General features: G+C 48.3%; 1 protein-coding gene across 1 annotated transcript in view; it reads right to left on the bottom strand.

Moving 5' to 3' along the window:
• Nucleotides 1–4143: 4143 nt before the first annotated feature.
• The window catches only part of LOC106732119 (transmembrane protein 104-like), a 148388-nt gene continuing 134391 nt past the window's right edge, over nt 4144–18140 (bottom strand). The window contains exon 10 of the mRNA XM_025185417.2: nt 4144–4892. Coding sequence (XP_025041202.1) covers nt 4144–4892 — 749 coding nt within the window. The remainder of the gene's footprint in view (nt 4893–18140) is intronic.

The raw sequence follows: 18140 nt of genomic DNA, 5'->3' as shown, positions 1-18140 counted from the left end.
ATCAGGCAGGGAGGACACCCCATGGCACAGCTCACAGAACAGTTAAGAATGAAAATCTACCAAGACACTGATATGGCTGCATACTGTCTTCTGTATTTCCTTTTGTACAGTACTTCAAATATTTTATATCTAAACTTCCTTTGTAACTATTTTCTGCTAGTTACTCCTGCTGGCATGGTAATTTATTTCATGCAGTCAGTGGAAAAGGCATAAATTCACAAATAGAAGACACACATTATCAGAAATTAAACAAACTACACTTTATTTTAGATTAAAAGCTTACTCATATTGTAGATGTATCAAAACTAGAACCTTGTATCAGAGACCCTTCAAGACTGCCACTTTCCCCCTCTTGAAATTTGAAATGTCATTCTTCTATTGTTTCATTCAAGTAAGTTTTCCTATAACCAACACATCCCATACCTCACAATTCAAATTGTCCAATATGGGAATAGAAGGACTGTGTCTCTGGGATGCAATAAAATGTCTGGAAGCAAGTGCAAGAGGTCCGGCGTGGACCCTATGTACCCAAAGAAAAGCAATAGATATTAATTTGTACAGCAGAGACTAAAGAGCAGTCTGACTATATTGCCTAGGAAGGCAAATAAGCCACGGCTAGAATAAAATATGTAATTCATTGCTACAAGATCAATATCAACGCTCTTGGAAGAGACTTCAGCTTCTTCAGACCCAATGTAAATAAATGAGTTTTTCCCAAAAAATGCATTCTAATAGTCCAAGTCTTATGAAGATGCACTTGTGAGGACAGAGATAATGAGAGCATTCCCAATCAAATAGGATTTATAATTTTATGCCTTCAGCATTTATAACATAGCCTCTAGTCTAAGCTGATATCAGCATGAAAAAATTGCAACTGGTGTCCAGGTATCAACAGTAAAAAGCAATGTTTATTCATTTCCCAATGCTACTCCCTGCCTTAATGACTAACACATTTCTCACTTTAATAATGTGCAACGTGTACTTTGAATGGTGCTAGCAGTACCTCGGCTGCAGCTGTCTTATTACATCCAAATTCTATTCAAAAATTCACTTAGGAAAGGTTAAGGAATAGTCTTTCAAAATATCTAATACATGTACTGGGATTTTTAACATTAGTGTGTACCTTGTTTTAAGCATCAGAGCTTAGAACATAATACCCATAATGCTATAGAGGGAATAAGTTCCCAGCAATATGCTCTATTCAGTCTATAGACAAATACTCCATTTATATGTGCATTTAGGGCTTCCACAACTTCAGTGGCAGCCAGGTGTAAATAGACAAAAACATATTGTTCCACAGAAAGTGAACTGAGAATGTGATATCGGCACTACCTTCACAAATTATACTTGGAAGGAAAATGCCCTATCCTGATCTCACATATTCCAGTGTAGTTTCAGAGGATTCTATGATATCACTCTGGAGTGTGTCATCAGATCTCTTCAATGTGATGTCCTGACAGGTATCTTGCTCTGTCAAATGTTGATAACTGTTTGGCTTTTTGTGTATCCTCCCTCTGTGCGCTGCACTTTGTCTGCACACACAGCCAGCACAGCAGACCCTGAGAGAATCCCCAATGACCACACAATCAAATAAGGTGTGAAGCCACCAGGACAGGTGTGTTGTCAAACAAAGTAAGGTCTCCAGCTCCCTGCATCAGATGTCTATTGGTCTGCTAGTACATGAGTGCCTCCTGACAATGCACCAGCTCAGTAAGGGCACATCTACACAGCAAGGCAAAAGTTAACGTAAGCTATGCAACTTCAGATACGTCAATTGTGTAGCTTAAGTCGAAATAACTTAACTCGGCTTTTGGCGCTGTCTACACAGCAGGAAGTCAAAGGAAGAATGCTCTTCTTTGGACTTTCCTTACTCCTTGTGAAATGAGTGTTGCAGGAGTTGGAGTAAGCAGTCCTCCAGCTCACCATTATTTCAAAATAAAGGCTTGCTATATAAACATGCTCTTTGTTATTTCGGAATAACATCAGTTATTCTGAAATAACACTGCTGCATAGGCTTAGCTCAAGTGATGGGACTTTCTATGTCCTTATATCATCTTATACATGTTAGTTTATATATCACTGTATCCTAAAATGCAAGCATGTGGGTCACATGTGTGCATATCTTTAAATATGCAAATAACTCAGCATATGAATCAATCCCGGTTCCATATAGAATTCACATCCCTCCTGTGGCCAATCCCATCCCTCAATCCAACCCTTCCTTTCCCCCCCCAAAAATAAAGAAAACAGTATATCATCAAGGGCATAACATTTAAATCATGACACCTTGATAAATCAGTCTAGAGTTGAGGATTTTTCACAGAGAGCATGCAGTCACCAGCCTCATCTCTTTTAAAATAAAGGACTGCTAGTTCTAGCGCCTTTGCTGGTCACTATTACAGAGGTAGCAAATGAAGAAAGAGCCTAGCCCTCTAGTAGCTATCCATTTAGGGCTTTATAAGTCCAAATCAAGATATACAACTAGAACTCCACTCAAAACCCAGTCACAAACCCATAGGGTATGTCTACACTACCACCCTAGTTCGAACTAGGGTGGTTAATGTAGGCATTCGAAGTTGCAAATGAAGCCCAGGATTTAAATATCCTTCATTTGCATCTTTCCAGGCGCCGCCATTTTTAAATCCCCGTTAGTGCGGACTCTGTGCCTGCGGCTACATGAGGTGTAACGGTAGTTCGAATTAGAAAGCCTAATTCGAACTACCTACTCCATGCCACGTGTAGCCGCGGGCACAGAGTCTGCACTAACGGGGATTTAAAAATGGCGGCACCCAGCAAGATGCAAATGAAGCCTGGGATATTTAAATCCTGGGCTTCATTTGCAACTTCGAATGCCTACATTAACCACCCTAGTTCGAACTAGGGTTGTAGTGTAGACATACCCATATAGACTACAGTATCATACACACTTTGCATGAAGTGCCCCTTAACAAGGCAAAAGTCACATCCTGCACTAGCTTATGTTCTAGGTGGCCCCACAAGATAGATTTGTACCACAGTTCTGGGAAATTGCAACTTAGGTGAATTTAATGTAGCTATGCTAGCTTATCTCAGAAATGGCAATTTTATGCATCATATAAAGATTTTTTCTCAAGAGTTTTAAAAACAAAATAACTCTTTTTAACCTCACAAGATTTTTTAATGTAAATCCACTCATTAGTACAGAACTACACAAATAATCCAGAACTGCAGTGGATTCCTTGTGCACATTATTCATAGCTAGTGAACAAAATAAATAATAAGGGTATGGATATGAGTAGCCTGGCACTTCCTCACTTTTGTTAAAAACTGTTTATCAAATTATTATTATGAAAATGAATGTGTTCTGGTGGGAGCTGTGTTTGGTAATAGCTTGGTAAAATTACAGAGATTCATGAAAAATCAAAGAACCTCAAAGCACTTTATAACAATTAACTAAATTACCCTTAAAATGTGTGTGCGTCTCTCTCTCTCTCTCTCTCATACACACACATACACACACATGCACGGGCACAAACACACACACACAGGTAGATACAGGGGCTGAGCACTGAATGTGCCGCACTTTATGCAGGTGACAGTTAGACACCTGGCAAGGCGGTCATGCTTTTAAAATATTTTAACATTGATATTGAATATAGTAAAGGACTGTAAAGACATGCTAAAAAGACTTCTGAATTCAGATAATGCAGTCTCCCTAACTGCATTCACCCCATAAACACATTATTTTTTTAATTCCTGTGGCAAACTATTGTGATATGTTAAATAGCTGATATGTTTCACTACAGAAGTTGCAGCATTTCAGTAAAGTGGTGGTGACTATCTAATTTCACCTTCCACCCTAAATAATCCAGAACAACACATTTTATGATATTACCAACATTTTTAAATTATAAGATCAACTGATGCAACACATCATTCTCTTTGCAAATTGTCTTCATTCTGAAAATAACTAGATTAGAATGTAAAAGGAACATGAAATCTATTTAGATTCCAAACAGTATCTGCCTGAGTAAGAATCAATAATAAGCCATCGTGAATTGCCGCATTTTTAACTTTAGCACTTTGTATGATTTTTAAGGTATTGCTGATAACTTTGTTCACTGAAAACACATTTCCATTACTTAACACTGGTATTTATTAACTTCAGCGTGTTACATACAATATTGTCACTGAGGTGATAGTAAATACAGCAAAGGTGATAGCTAGAATTATCCAAAAGTTGTGTTGAAATGGAGAGGCATGCTTCATAGGAATACATAGACCAAACTTCTCCTGGGTATCTCTGCGGCTATAGTGAACCAGCAGAGGTGGGATGATAAACTGAATTATGGTTGCGGCATAAGAGCCCGTTATTCCAACGATCACCTCTATGTTCTCAGTAATGACTGCAATCACAATTGGTGGGATGATGGTCAAAAGTGGAAAGAGGAGACTTTCAACCACCCAAATATGAGAACTTTGGAAGGAGCTGAATATAGCTCGTATGTTGTCTCTTAAAGCCACTGCATTCAGGGGAAAGACAGCACTCACCTTAAAAGTAGTATAGAGTCCCAAGAAGTAAATGAAGAACATTCCAGGCACAATAGAACAATCCAAAAAATTTAACAGAACAATTTCCTGAATCTTGTCATTTTCAAAGGTGAACATGATCAATAATGAAAGCAGTGCATAAAAAGCACTCACAACTATGAAGACAATAGCAATTCCCAAACCAAGGTTGGTCTTGTTTTGTATGGGAGGAATGATATGAGGAAGGGTGGCATGGGATACAGCAGCTAATGAACAAGCTCCAAAGATGTTTGGAAGAGCACCAAAGTTAGCCAGTGTAGGATTTCCTTTGCCTCTGCCAATGGCTAGCAAGTAGAATGCCATGACGAACATAATCCAAAAAACTGCAAAAGAGAAGAGAATTTGGATTACAAATTGTTGGTGGTAAATTCTAATTGCAACACTTGGACAACTTCTTTATTCCTTTTTAAAAATCAATGTATTAACCATCCTATTTCCCCCATCACCAGATTCCTTTTCTGATAGTTGCTGTTTATTATAATAAACAATAGAGACAAGCCCAAAATAAAATCATGAATGCAAACAGCACCGCACTTGGCCTTTCTAGCTGTGGGCTAACACTGCTAGATGGGCAAATAAAAGTCAGGGTAGCTCCATTGCTTTCAGTGGACCAATACTGATTTACACCAGCTGATGATCTGACTCTGACTCCAAATGTACTTGCATCACTGATCCATGTACTTGAGCAAGCAAAAGAGAAGGTGAGGAACAGAGCTCAGACAGAAATAAGTTAATAGGCCTGGTCTGGCTTTATGTGTTAGTGCACGATTAACTACGTATGTTATGTATCAGAGGGGTAGCCATGTTAGTCTGAATCTGCAAGAACAATGAGAAGTACTGTGAAGATGATCAGATGGTGACATGCGTCTGACGAAGTGGGTCTTTACCCATGAAAGCTTATGCTCCAATAAATCAGTTAGGGTATGTCTACACTACAAACTTAATTCAAACTAGCGGAGCGCTTAGATCGAACTAGGTAAACCTCATTGCACAAGGACTAAGCCTAGTTCGAACTTACTAGTTTGAATTAAGGGCTGTGTAGCCCCTTAATTCGAACTAGTGGGAGGCTAGCCCTCCCCAGCTTTCCCTGGTGGCCACTCTGGGCACCACCAGGGAAACTCTATTGCCCCCCTCCCGGCCCTGGACCCCTTAAAGGGGCATGGGCTGGCTACGATGCCCGTGCCAGGTGCAAGCCTGCCAGCACCCAGCTAGCAGACCCTGCACCTGGCACGGCACAGAGCCACCCACCCGATGCCCCTCTTCCCGGGACCAGGCTGGCGGCTCCCAGGAGCTTGCCCGGGACCGCAAGAGGCGGGCACCCACCGGGTCTAGTGCGGACATCGTGGACCTCGTCCAAGACCTCCACACTATGCACAGGAAAGTGGCCGTCTAGGGCAGGAGAGCAGCCCTCCTGGCCACCCAGGAGCAGGTGTGCATGAAAATCAAGGTGGTCCACTGAGACCCCCGACCCTGAGCCCTGAGCTTACAATGGCCATACTGGGTCAGACCAAAGGTCCATCTAGCCCAGTAGCCTGTCTGCTGACAGTGGCCAACCCTAGGGACCCTGGAGGGGATGGACCGAAGACAGTGACCAAGCCATTTGTCTCGTGCCATCCCTCTCCAGCCTTCCACAAACCTTGGGCAGGGACACCACTCCTACTCCCTGGCTAATACCACTCCATGGACCCAACTTCCATCACTTTATCTCACTTCTATTTAAACTCTGTTCTAGTTCTAGCCTTCACAGCCTCCTGCAGCAAGGAGTTCCACAGGTTGACTCTTTGCTTTGTGAAGAACAACTTTCTGTTACTAGTTTGAAGCCTGCTACCCATTCCTTTCCTTTGGTGTCCTCTAGTCCTTCTATTATGGGAACTAATGAAGAAATTTTCTTGATGCACCCTCTCTACCCCACTCATGCTTTTATAAACCTCTATCCTATCCCCCCTCAGTCTCCTCTTTTCTAAACTGAAAAGTCCCAGTCTCTTTAGCTTCTCTTCATATGGGACCTATTCCAAACCTCTGATCATTTTAGTTGCCCTCCCCTCTCCCACCCTCTCTCTTCCCCTCTCCCACCTCCTTTTCCCAGTCTCCCCGAGTTTTGTTCAATAAAGAGAGATTCTATTTTTGACCACACGTTTTCTTTATTTTGTACATCAGGAAGGGGGGCTAGGGAAGGGTAAGTGGAAGGAGGTGAGAAAGGAATGGGGTACAAGCCCCCGATGGGGAGGACTGGGATGGCTCTGCAGGCTTCTGGGGGTGGAAGCTCTCCTGCAGCCCCCCAATTTCCCCCTCTCCCCAGATGGCAGCCTGCGGCAAGTGCAGCCGGTCTGATGGCCGAGTGCTGTGATGTGCCCAGTGTGGGCACTCAGGGCACTCCAAGCCAGGACTGCTTTGCAAGCGGGACACTCCTGAGAACTGTCTGTCCGGGGTGGGGGTCAGGTCCCTTTAAGCACAGCCCTCGGCTAGCCTGAGGCAGCAGCTCCACGCTCTCAGTCCTCATCTGATGCCCTGCCGGCACTGCTTCCGGCCATCCTTAACCCCGGTTCAGGGTCCACTCTGTGTGGACATGCTAGTTCGAATTAGCAAAACGCTAATTCGAACTAGTTTTTTAGTCTGGATGCACTAGTTAGTTCGAATTAGCGCTGTAATGTAGACATACCCTCAGTCTATAAGGTGCCACAGGACTTCTCATTACATATGCTATGTAATCAAAGACAGATCCTAGTAAATCATCTGCACTTTGGTCCCAGGTACTTTAAATGAGAGAAAGTCTAAATACAAATGCCAGACTAGAAATTAGAACACAATATAAATTCCCTTGTGGATGAACAAATTGGTTTGGGGTTATTTCACAATAACAGCTGTTATTTTGAAATAACTTTCCTAGCATTTACACAGCCAAACCACTATTTTGAAATTAAATCAAAGTAGCGGAGTGCTTATTTTGAATTTGGTAAACCTCATTCCACGAGGAATAACGCTCAGTTCAAAATAGCTAAATCAAAATAAGCTCTGTGTAGACGCTTATTTTGAAACTAGCCAATTAGCCCGTCATAAGACGGGATTTTCAGGTCTCTCCTCCACGTCGGTCTTCTCTCCTGAGCCTCCAGTCTCTCGCTCCGTCTCTCTCTCTCTCTCTCTCTCTCTCTTCCTCCTACTGCATCCCCCTCTCTCTCTCTCTCTCTCAGTTCTCCTCCGCCTTCTGCCTCTCTCTCCATCTCTCTCTTTCTCTTCTCCCCCTTCTGCCTCTCATTCTCTCTCCACTCTCCTCTGTCTCCGTCGGTAATGCACGCTTGTCCCGGCCCCGCCTCCTGGGTGTGTACATCACCTCCCCGCCTCCCTTCGCCTCCCACCATGGCGCTCGGCTGACTTCTGTGCCACTCAGCTGGGGTGCAGCATGGGAGCAAGCGGTGCAAATAGTCTCTCTCTCTCTTCTCCTTCTACTGCCTTGTCCTCTCTCTCTCTCAGCTCTCGTCCACCTTCTGCCTCTCTCTCCTTCTCTCTCTCTTTCTCTTCTCCCCCTCCTGCCTCTCACTCTGTGTTTCTCTTCTCCTCCTCCTGCTCCTTTCTCTGTCTCTCTCACTCTCTCTCTCGCTGTCCTCTGCCTCCTCTCCGCCTCCTCCGTTCTCCTCTCTGTCTCCTCCGCATCCTCTGTGTCTGCTCCACTTTCCTCCTTTTGAATCCGGTGCCCTTTCCTGATGTCAGAGATGCACGCTCGTCCAGGCCCTGCCCCTGGCTGTTCCCTCTGGGTGGGCTGTTGCCTCCTGCCGTGCTGCATGGGGAGCGCAGACCCCAAACATCCGCTTGTGCTGCATGCTCCCGCATGGTGGCCTGGCTGAGTGGCGCAGAAGTCAGCCGAGCACCACGGCAGGAGGCAACAGCGCCGCCCAGAGGGAACAGACAGGGTTTCAGTGTTACAAAGTCACAGACATTGAGCTACTACATTTTCGAAATAGGGGGCCTCCAGCCCTTCCCAGGATGCCCTGGTGGCCACTCTGGGCACAATGAGGAAAACTCTTCTGCTCCCCCCCGGAGCCCTTAAAGGGGCAGACTCGGCCACAGTGTCTGTGCCAGCTGCAAGCCTGACAGCACAGAGCCAGCAGTCCCTGCACCTGGCCCAGCATGAGCCAGCAACCCAGTGGCACCCAGCCCTCCACCGCTCCCCAAGAGCAGGCTGACAGCTCCCAGGAGCCTGCCAGGGGCTGCAAAAGGTGGGCACCTTCCTGGTCTAGTGCAGAGATCATGGACCTCATTGAGGTTTGGGGGGAGGCCTCCAATGTCCACGATCTCTGCATTAGACGCAGGAACGTGGCCATCTAAAGGCGGATGGCTGACAGCCTGGCCACCAAAGGCAACATGCACACCCAGGACCAGGTGCTTATGAAAATAAAAGAGCTGCAGCAGGCCTATGCCAGCGCCTCAGGGGGCAGCTCCCAACCAGGGGCTGACCTGGACCCCTGCCCCTATTATGATGCCCTGGACCACATCCTGGGGGGTCAGACAGTCCGTGCCCCCCAGGTGGTCATCGACCCTGGGGCAGAGGGCCCTGCCCATGACACTGAAGAGGAGGAGGAGGAGGAGAAGGAGGATGGCCAGGAGCCACAGGAGCCTGGAGGGAGTGTACCCCACACCCAGGACACCCGAGCCATCTCAGCAAGCCTGTCGCCAGTGTCATCTGAGGCCGGAGTGGCCTCAACATGTGAGTGCCATCACTGTCTCCTTATGCGGAGTAGGAAGGGGGGAGAGGGAGACCAGGGACCACGTTTGTGGGCCTTGCTGACCATGGAGCACGCAGCAACCTGTGCATGTGCCGTGCCACCCTGGCTGGCTGCCACACAAGGGCCTTGGCCTGTTACCCACATGCATGTATGTATGAAGGCACATGATGTGCTCCTAACCCCGAGAAGGGACACTGCACGATGCCCTCCCACATCTCCCTTTCCCTCCCACTCCTACACTAGATACAGCACATGAGCATAGGTGCAGTCCCAGGCCAGCTCATACGCCTGGGGATAGGACATTCCGAACATGGCCTGTGTGCAAGCTCATCAGCTCCAATGGTGTGGAGACCTGTCGTCCTCACCATGCAGCGGGGGGCTGGGCTTCACCCACTGTGCCCCAGGGAGAACTGACCACTTCTCTTGTTTCTCCACAGCCGCAGCAGCTGCGAGTGCAGGGTGCGTCACTCCACCCAGGACAGCCTCCCGCACCTGGGCCAGCAGGATGACCCATAACGAGGAGGAGTATTGCCGGCAGCACCTGGGGATCCTGCGAGGCCAGCACCGCACCCTCGACCACTGGGTGCATGAAGACCTGCAGCTGCGGCGGGCAAGCTGGTGGGAGCTGCTTGCCCAGGGCCGTGCCATGTGCGACCACCTGCAGACCCTGATGCAGAGATTGCTGCCTCCTGCTGCTCCAGCCCCAGCTGCTGCCCCACAGCTACCCCTTCTCCTCCCACTCCTGCTCTCCCTCCTGCTTCTTCCTCCCACCCCCCCCAACCACTCCACCCTCCATACCCGCTCCCCCCCGGTGACGCTGAGGCCTCCACATATCCAGTGCTGGGAGACAGGTGGACCAGCAAGACCCCCAACCCTGAGCTTCTCCTCCCTCTTCCTCCCCTCACCTCCCTCTTCCAGCTCCCCCCTCCCAGGTTTACCCCTCCCCTCTCCCATCCTCTCACCTACCCTCTCCCACCCTCATTCCCCCTTCCCCACACCCCAGTTTTGTTCAATAAAGGAAGTTTGTTTTCTTCAACACATGTGTCTTTATTTAATGGGAAGGGGGTTAGGGATGGGTCAGTGAAAGGATGCAAGGGTGAAATGCACAAGTCCCCAGTGGGGCACACCAGGGAGACTATAGTCCTCCTTCAGGTAGAAGCTCTCTCGCAGGGCCTCCCGGATATGGACAGCCCCCCAATGGGCCTCCAGGCTGGCAACCATGCAGGGCTGCACACACAGACCAGCCAAGTGGTCGGTTTCTGCCATCCAGTCTGGCAGGAATGCTTCCCCCTTCCCCTCGCCCAAATTATGCAGCACACAACACGCTGTCACCACGTGCAGAATATTCCACTCGGATAGGTCCAGGCGGGTGAGGAGGCATCTAAAATGGGCCTTCAACTGGCCGAACACCCCCTCCACCATGATGTGGGCCCTGCCGAGCTTGGCATTAAAGGCCTGTTGGGAAGGGTTCAGGTGTCCCATGTAGGGCTTCATCAGTCAGGGTTGTAGGGGGTAGGCCGCATCCCCCACCAGGCACACAGGCACGTCCATGTCCCCAACCCTGATGTGGCGGTCGGGGAAGAAAGTCCCAGCGTGCAGCCTTTTGCAGACGGAGGAATTGCGGTAAACCCACAAGTCATGTGCTTTGCCAGACCAGCCCATGTTGATGTCCATGAGCTGGCCCCGGTGGTCAGACACAGCCTGCAGGATGATCGAGAAGTATCCCTTCTGGTTGATGTAGAGGGAGGCCTGGTGGTCCGGGGCATGGATGGGGATGTGCATCCCGTCGATTACCCACCCCCCTGTGGTTGGGGAAGCCCAGGGCGCCAAACCCCTCAATCTCTGTGTCCACATCGGTGAGGCAGATGACTCTGTGGAGCAGCACTCTGTTGACGGCCTTGACCACCTGCAGAGGGACACACAAAACCACCGAGAGTCACTGGGGCACCAGGGTGGCTGAGAGTGCTCCTTCCCCACCACTGCCCTGTGCCCCCACTCCCAGGAGCAACCCCTCTGCAATCCTGGCCACCGCGGGCAGCCCATAGTGCGGCTGGGACAGTCCAAACCCTCCTATGGAAGGAACTTGCACCAGCTCCCCCCCTTTTCCCTAGGGCAACCCATCTCCTCCTTATGCCCCTCCTCTTGGCACAGTGGCTGGAGACTGCCATACCTGCAGGTGCACTGCTCTGATGGTGGATCTCTCCACGCCGAACTGGTTTGCCATGGATCGGTAGCTATCCGGCATGGGGAGCTTCCATAGGGTGATAGCCACACGCTTGTGGAGGGAAATGGAGAGCCTCATGTGCATGTCCTGTCGCTGCAGAGCAGGGGCGAGCCACTCACAGAGCTCGAGGAAGGTGTCCTTCCTCATCCTGAAGTTCTGGGTCCATTGTTGGTCTCCCCAGCACTCCAGGATGATGTGGTCCCACCAATTGCTGCTGGTGTCCAGATACCAGATGCAACGGTGCATACCGGCATCCAGGAGCTGCAGCTGCTCCTCCCTGTCCCCCAGGATGGCCCAGAGGATGGCATGGTGGTCAGGCTGCAGAAGATGCTGCTAGGAAGCCTGCAAAAAGCACAGCCAGGCTTGCAGCAACACGTCCAAAATGAGCACCAGAGTACCCAGTGGCAGCTCCGGCTCCATGGTACCGAGTGCTGTGGTGTCCCGAGTCAGGGCAACCAAAGCAGACAGAGACAAAAATGCTTTGCTGTCCCTCAGTGAGGTAAGCAAGCAAGCAGAGAACCGGCTGTCCAGGGGGGTCCTTTTAAGCACAAGCCTCAGATAGCGTCAGGCAGCAGCCACACAAAGTAACTCCTGACCTAATGCCCTGCTGGAACCAATTTCAGCTGCCCTTAAATGCGATTCAGTGTCCAATCAGTGTGGACGCACTATTTTGAAATAGCAAAACGCTATTTTTAAATGCATTTTGTATGTAGACATGTTATTTAGAAATAACTTATTTCGAATTAACTATTTCGAAATAAGATATTTCAAAATAATGCTGTAGTGTAGACGGACCCTTAAGGGTAAACCTCATTCCAGGAGGAATAACAGCTAATTTGATTTAGGGCTTTAATTCGGAATCCCTTTTCACTGCTGCATGTAGACGCGGGCAGTTACTTTGGGCTAGTCAATTTCTAAAATGGCGACCGGCCGGGAACATGCTAATGAAGCACGGGATATTTAAATCCCGCGCTTCATTTGCAATTTTGGTCACCCTCATTAGCCTTCCTAGATCGAACTAGGGGGCTAGTGTAGGCATACCCTTAGAGAAATATTCTGATCAGTTCAATGCACAGGATTCATGACTAGTTTCAAGTTCACACAAACCATACAAACTCAAAGCAAAATTCTGCCAAAGCCAGCAAGATTTACCTGAACTGGTGAATTTCCCTGTATCTTCTCAGGGAATTACTGGGTTTTGACAGTTAATTTTAGGAACCCAGTGAGAGCAATCAATTCATCTTCCTTCCCAAGCAGGTTCTGCGCAGCTCTACTTGCAAGGCTCCCTGGCTACAGACATACAGCTTTTTAGCTCAAAACAGGTAGAACAATCAGCTCTGCTAGTCTAGGACTCAGATCCTCAGCTGGGGTAACTCCACTAAATTCAACGGGACTCTGTCCATTTACACAGATCTAAATTTCCATGTTAAACCTTAAAAGATAATCCAAAAGCACAGATGCCCAGTGCCATGGTTCCTTCTGGAACCCTTTTTCTATCCTCTCAAGTGTGCACCTCTGGCACCCAACCATGATACCTGTCAGGCTAGTGGGCTTGGCACCTGACAGCATTTCCCCAGGAGGCCGTGGCCTGAAATGTTATGTACTAACACACAAGCAGCTTCTTCACCACAAAGTATGAGCACAGTACTCAGAGATGTGGGTTTAAAATAACAAATAGATCTACAGGCACACTGTCTTACCCACACTTAGCATTTCCCTCCAACTCCTGAGTTTGGCTCTGCTGTTCCCCTCACTCCCCCTGGGCACTATGTTACAGTCACCTTGCTGCAAGGCCTGGACTCCCTGTCAGTCTCTGACAGACTGCAGCTGCTGCAGACTTTCCCTGGCAAATCCTTTCACAGATCTGAGTCTTTTGGGCCCAGCATATGAGGCTTAGCGCAAAAGGGCCAGTGTAGACAGCTCAGATTTGTTTTGCACAAAAAAGCTCCGATCGTGAAAATGGCGATCGGGGCTTTTTTGCGCAAAAGCGCGTCTAGATTGGCCACGGACGCTTTACCACAAAAGGTGCTTTTGCGGAAAAGCCTCCGTGCCAATCTAGATGCTCTTTTCCACAAATGCTTTTAACAGAAAACTTTTCCGTTAAAAGCATTTGCAGAAAATCATGCCAGTCTAGACGTAGCCTAAGAGTTGCCTCTTCATGGCTATAAGCTAAGAGATGCTCCATTATCTACAGCTTACCATTACCTTTCTTGCCTAGTTTCTTTAACAGCCCATTTCAAGCTAAACCTGTATGCTCAGGCAGGGTATTATCACATAAATACAATGAAGGTACATAATATTTATGAACATAATGGAAATATTTCCTAGTTCTCTATTCCCAGTATCCGTTCTCTGCAATTTTAATAAAGACCTTGCCAAAGTCTATTAAATGAATGGATAAATTCTCACTCATGCCCTTGCGATACCATCTTCCTACAGAGTTGTGCTGATTGGGAGTTGTTAATATGTGCCTTGAGCTCTGCCACTGACAGAGCTGGCAGGGAGAGGTGTTGGCCTTATTGAGTATTCTGGCCACACACACTCCCAAGTCAGCCTCGCTCATCTTGTGGCTGCATTGACTGGCTCCATGCTGCCTTCATGTCTGGGGTATAGTTTCCACTTTCCATGAACTGTTCAATGTACCCTCCAGAACAGCTGTCAGACAGCAAGTCTGGGGTCCTGAGATATACAGACAGGCACTGGAATGTCTTAGCTGAATGGAACATTGTAATTAGCATTGAAAAATGATTATTTGTAAAATATCAATGCCCCAAAGCCACAACCGGAAATGGGGCCCCATTGGGTTTGGTGCCATACAAATACCTACTAAGAGGCAGCACCTACCCCAATGAGCTCACAAGTGAAACAGCAAGCCATCTAGAGGACTTAGGCCAGACTCTGTAATTAATCTAAGTGGAAGATGGATGACTGAACAGGCTGCACTGCTTTGAAAATCTCAACCAATTACTTTTTTGGAGAATGATTCATCTGCAGCAGGTTTGCCACAAAATAAATATTTGCCTCCCAAGGAACAATATAAATGTGCCAAATAGGCTTTTAAGAAACCTTCTTTTCTCTAAACAGCTTTAACCCATAATGTCAAGGTGGATTTGCTGAAAGGATTCAGTGTCACACAGACACTATTATACTGGATGTGCTGCCTGATGTAACTCCTTGGCATTGACATAATGTCAGTGGTTGAGTCCTTGCTTTCAACCATGTATAATTAATTGGCCACCTGGCAAACACACTGTACATTTATGGTGCCAGATCACACAAACTACTTTTTGCCAAGTGACAATAGAAAACATTCCTAGTTTAAAATATCTACAGATTTCAGTTGCCAACATAATGTCTCAAATTACATGTACAGCCAGGGTTAGAATCATAGAATCATAGAATAATAGGACTGGAAGGGACCTCAAGAGGTCATCGAGTCCAGCCCCCCGCCCTCAAGGCAGGACCAAGCTCCGTCTACACCATCCCTGACAGATGTCTATCCAACCTGTTCTTAAATATCTCCAGAGAGGGAGATTCCACCACCTCCCTTGGCAATTTATTCCAATATTTGTCCTCCCTGACAGTTAGGAATTTTTTCCTAATGTCCAATCTAAACCTCCCCTGCTGCACTTTAAGCCCATTACTCCTTGTCCTGTCCTCAGAAACCAAGAGGAACAAATTTTCTCCTTCCTCCTTGTGACACCCTTTTAGATATTTGAAAACCGCTATCATGTCCCCCCTTCTTTTTTCCAAACTAAACAAGCCCAGTTCATGAAGCCTGGCTTCATAGGTCATGTTCTCTAAACCTTTAATCATTCTTGTCGCTCTTCTCTGTACCCTTTCCAATTTCTCCACATCTTTCTTGAAATGTGGCGCCCAGAACTGGACACAGTACTCCAGCTGAGGCCTAACTAGCGCAGAGTAGAGTGGCAGAATGACTTCACGAGTTTTGCTTACAACACACCTGTTGATACAACCTAGAATCATATTTGCTTTTTTTGCAACAGCATCACACTGTTGACTCATATTCAACTTGTGGTCCACTATGACCCCTAGATCTCTTTCCGTCATGCTCCTTCCTAGACAGTCGCTTCCCATCTTGTATGTATGGAACTGATTGTTCCTTCCTAAGTGGAGCACTTTGCATTTCTCTTTATTAAACCTCATCCTGTTTACCTCTGACCATTTCTCTAACTTGCTAAGGTCATTTTGAATTATGTCTCTATCCTCCAAAGAAGTCGCAACCCCACCCAGTTTGGTATCATCTGCAAACTTAATAAGCGTACTCTCTATCCCAATATCTACATCATTGATGAAGATATTGAACAGTACGGGTCCCAAAACAGACCCTTGAGGAACTCCACTTGTTATCCCTTTCCAGCAGGATTTAGAACCGTTAACAACAACTCTCTGACTACGGTTATCCAGCCAATTATGCACCCACCTTATCGTGGCCCTATCTAAGTTATATTTGCCTAGTTTATCAATAAGAATATCATGCGAGACCATATCAAATGCCTTACTAAAGTCTAGGTATATGACATCCACCGCTTCTCCCTTGTCCACAAGGCTTGTTATCTTATCAAAGAAAGCTATCAGATTAGTTTGGGTTCTTCACAAACCCATGCTGGCTATTCCCTATCATTTTATTACCTTCCAAGTGTTTGCATATGATTTCCTTAATTACCTGCTCCATTATCTTCCCTGGGACAGATGTTAAACTGACCGGTCTGTAGTTTCCTGGGTTGTTTCAGTGTCTCTCTCTAAGTCATAACTATCAATGGGTATGTCTACACTACAAAGTTAATTCGAAATAACAGCCGTTATTTTGAATTAACTTTAATAGCATCTACACATACAAATAGTGGAGCCCTTATTTCGAATTTGGAAAACCTCATTCTACGAGGAATAACACCAAATTTGAAATAGCTAATTTGAAATAAGTGCTGTCTAGACTCTTATTTCGAATTAGGGGGCCTCAAGCCCTTCCCAGTTTCCCCTAGTGGCCACTTTCGGCACAACCAGGAAAACTCTTCTCCTCTCCCCCAGCCCCGGGGCCCGTAAAGGGGTAGAGTTTGGCCACTGGGCACGTGCGAGAGGCAGGCCTGCCAGCAGCCACAGTCCCTCAGCCAGTGGCCTCATAATGTCAGCCAGTGGCAGCCAGCCGTCTCCCTCCCAGTCCCCCAGCACCCAGGGGCCAGCCAGGGGCTGTAGATGACGCGCGCACTCATGGACTAGTGCGGAGCTCATGGACCTCATTGAGGTTTGGGGGGAGGCCCCCAACGTCCATGATCTCCACACTAGGAGGAGGAACGTGGCCGTCTATGGCTGCATAGTGGCCACCATGGTCAGAAAGGGCCACAGGCACACTCAGGAGCAGGTGTGCCTGAAAGTGAAGGAGCTGCGGCAGGCATAAGCCAGGGCCATCGGGGGCGCTGCTGTAGCAGGGGCTGCCACCTGCTTCTACTTCCCCACCCTCGACCGAATCCTGGGGGGCGGGGCGGTCCGCACCAGCCCAGGAGGCACTGAGCCGGGAGCAGAGGGACCTGACCCGGGCGCACCAGAGGGGCCACCACCTGCTGTCCCGGCACTGGAGTCAGCAGGGTCGTCAAGAAAGGCCATACCAGGTAAGTGCCAGCACTGTCCCCTACCCAGGGGGGGAGGCAGAGAGGGAGACCAGGGACCACGTGCGTGAGCCATGCCTCCCACGGATCACGCAGTCACCTGTGCACATGCGAGCATGTGCCATGCTACCCTTGGGCAGATGGCTCCAGCTGCTTGACACCCAGGGGCCGTGGCCTGATAGGCACACGTGTGTGTGAAGAGACATGACACGCTCCTGACCCCGGGATGGGATCCAGCAGGATGCTCTCCCTTCACACGCCCCCTCTGCACTGAGGCAGGGGACATCTCCTCCCCCCCCCCCCCCCGCCTCGACCGCACTATACATGGCACAGGGGCATGGGTGCAGTCTCGGGGCAGCTCACACTCCCGGGGAGAGCCTGACAGCCCCACCATGACCTCTGTGCAAGCACTTTGGCCCTGACGCTGCAGGACACTGTCGTCTGCACCTCGCAGGGGGTGCTGGGCATCATCCACTGTGTCCCCAGGGAGAACTGACCACTCCCCTTCTTTCTCCACAGCCTCACCAGCTGCACATGCAGGGTGCACCACTCCGCCTGGCACACGCTCCTGCACCCAGCACGTGGCAGAGGTACCGGGACCAGCACCTGGGGGCCCTGCGAGCCCTGCACCACACCATCCAGGCCTGGATGCAGAGGATCTGCAGCTCCACCGGGAGCAGCTTGCTAATGCAAGCAGGGGCTGAACTGCTGCTTGCTATCAGCCAGCTAAAAGGAGAGAGCTGCCCTGGGGTGCCACCTGTCTACACTGGCTGCGAGTTCTTGCACAAGATCACTGACATTCTAATGTAAGAAATCAGTGCTTCTTGCACAAGAACTATGATGCTCCCACTCAGGAATAAGCCAGTGTAGACAGGCAACATGAATTTATTGCGCAAGAAAGCCTGATGGCTAAAATGGCCATCGGAGCTTTCTTGCGCAAGAGAGCATCTACACTAGCATGGATGCTTTTGCACAAAAGCACATCTCTTGCGCAAAAGCACATGC

The sequence above is a fragment of the Pelodiscus sinensis genome, chromosome 16 (genome assembly GCF_049634645.1).
Source record: "Pelodiscus sinensis isolate JC-2024 chromosome 16, ASM4963464v1, whole genome shotgun sequence".
NCBI classification, from domain to species: domain Eukaryota; kingdom Metazoa; phylum Chordata; order Testudines; family Trionychidae; genus Pelodiscus; species Pelodiscus sinensis.
Note: the sequence above shows the minus strand (reverse complement) of the source record. Positions and strands in the feature narration are given on the sequence as shown.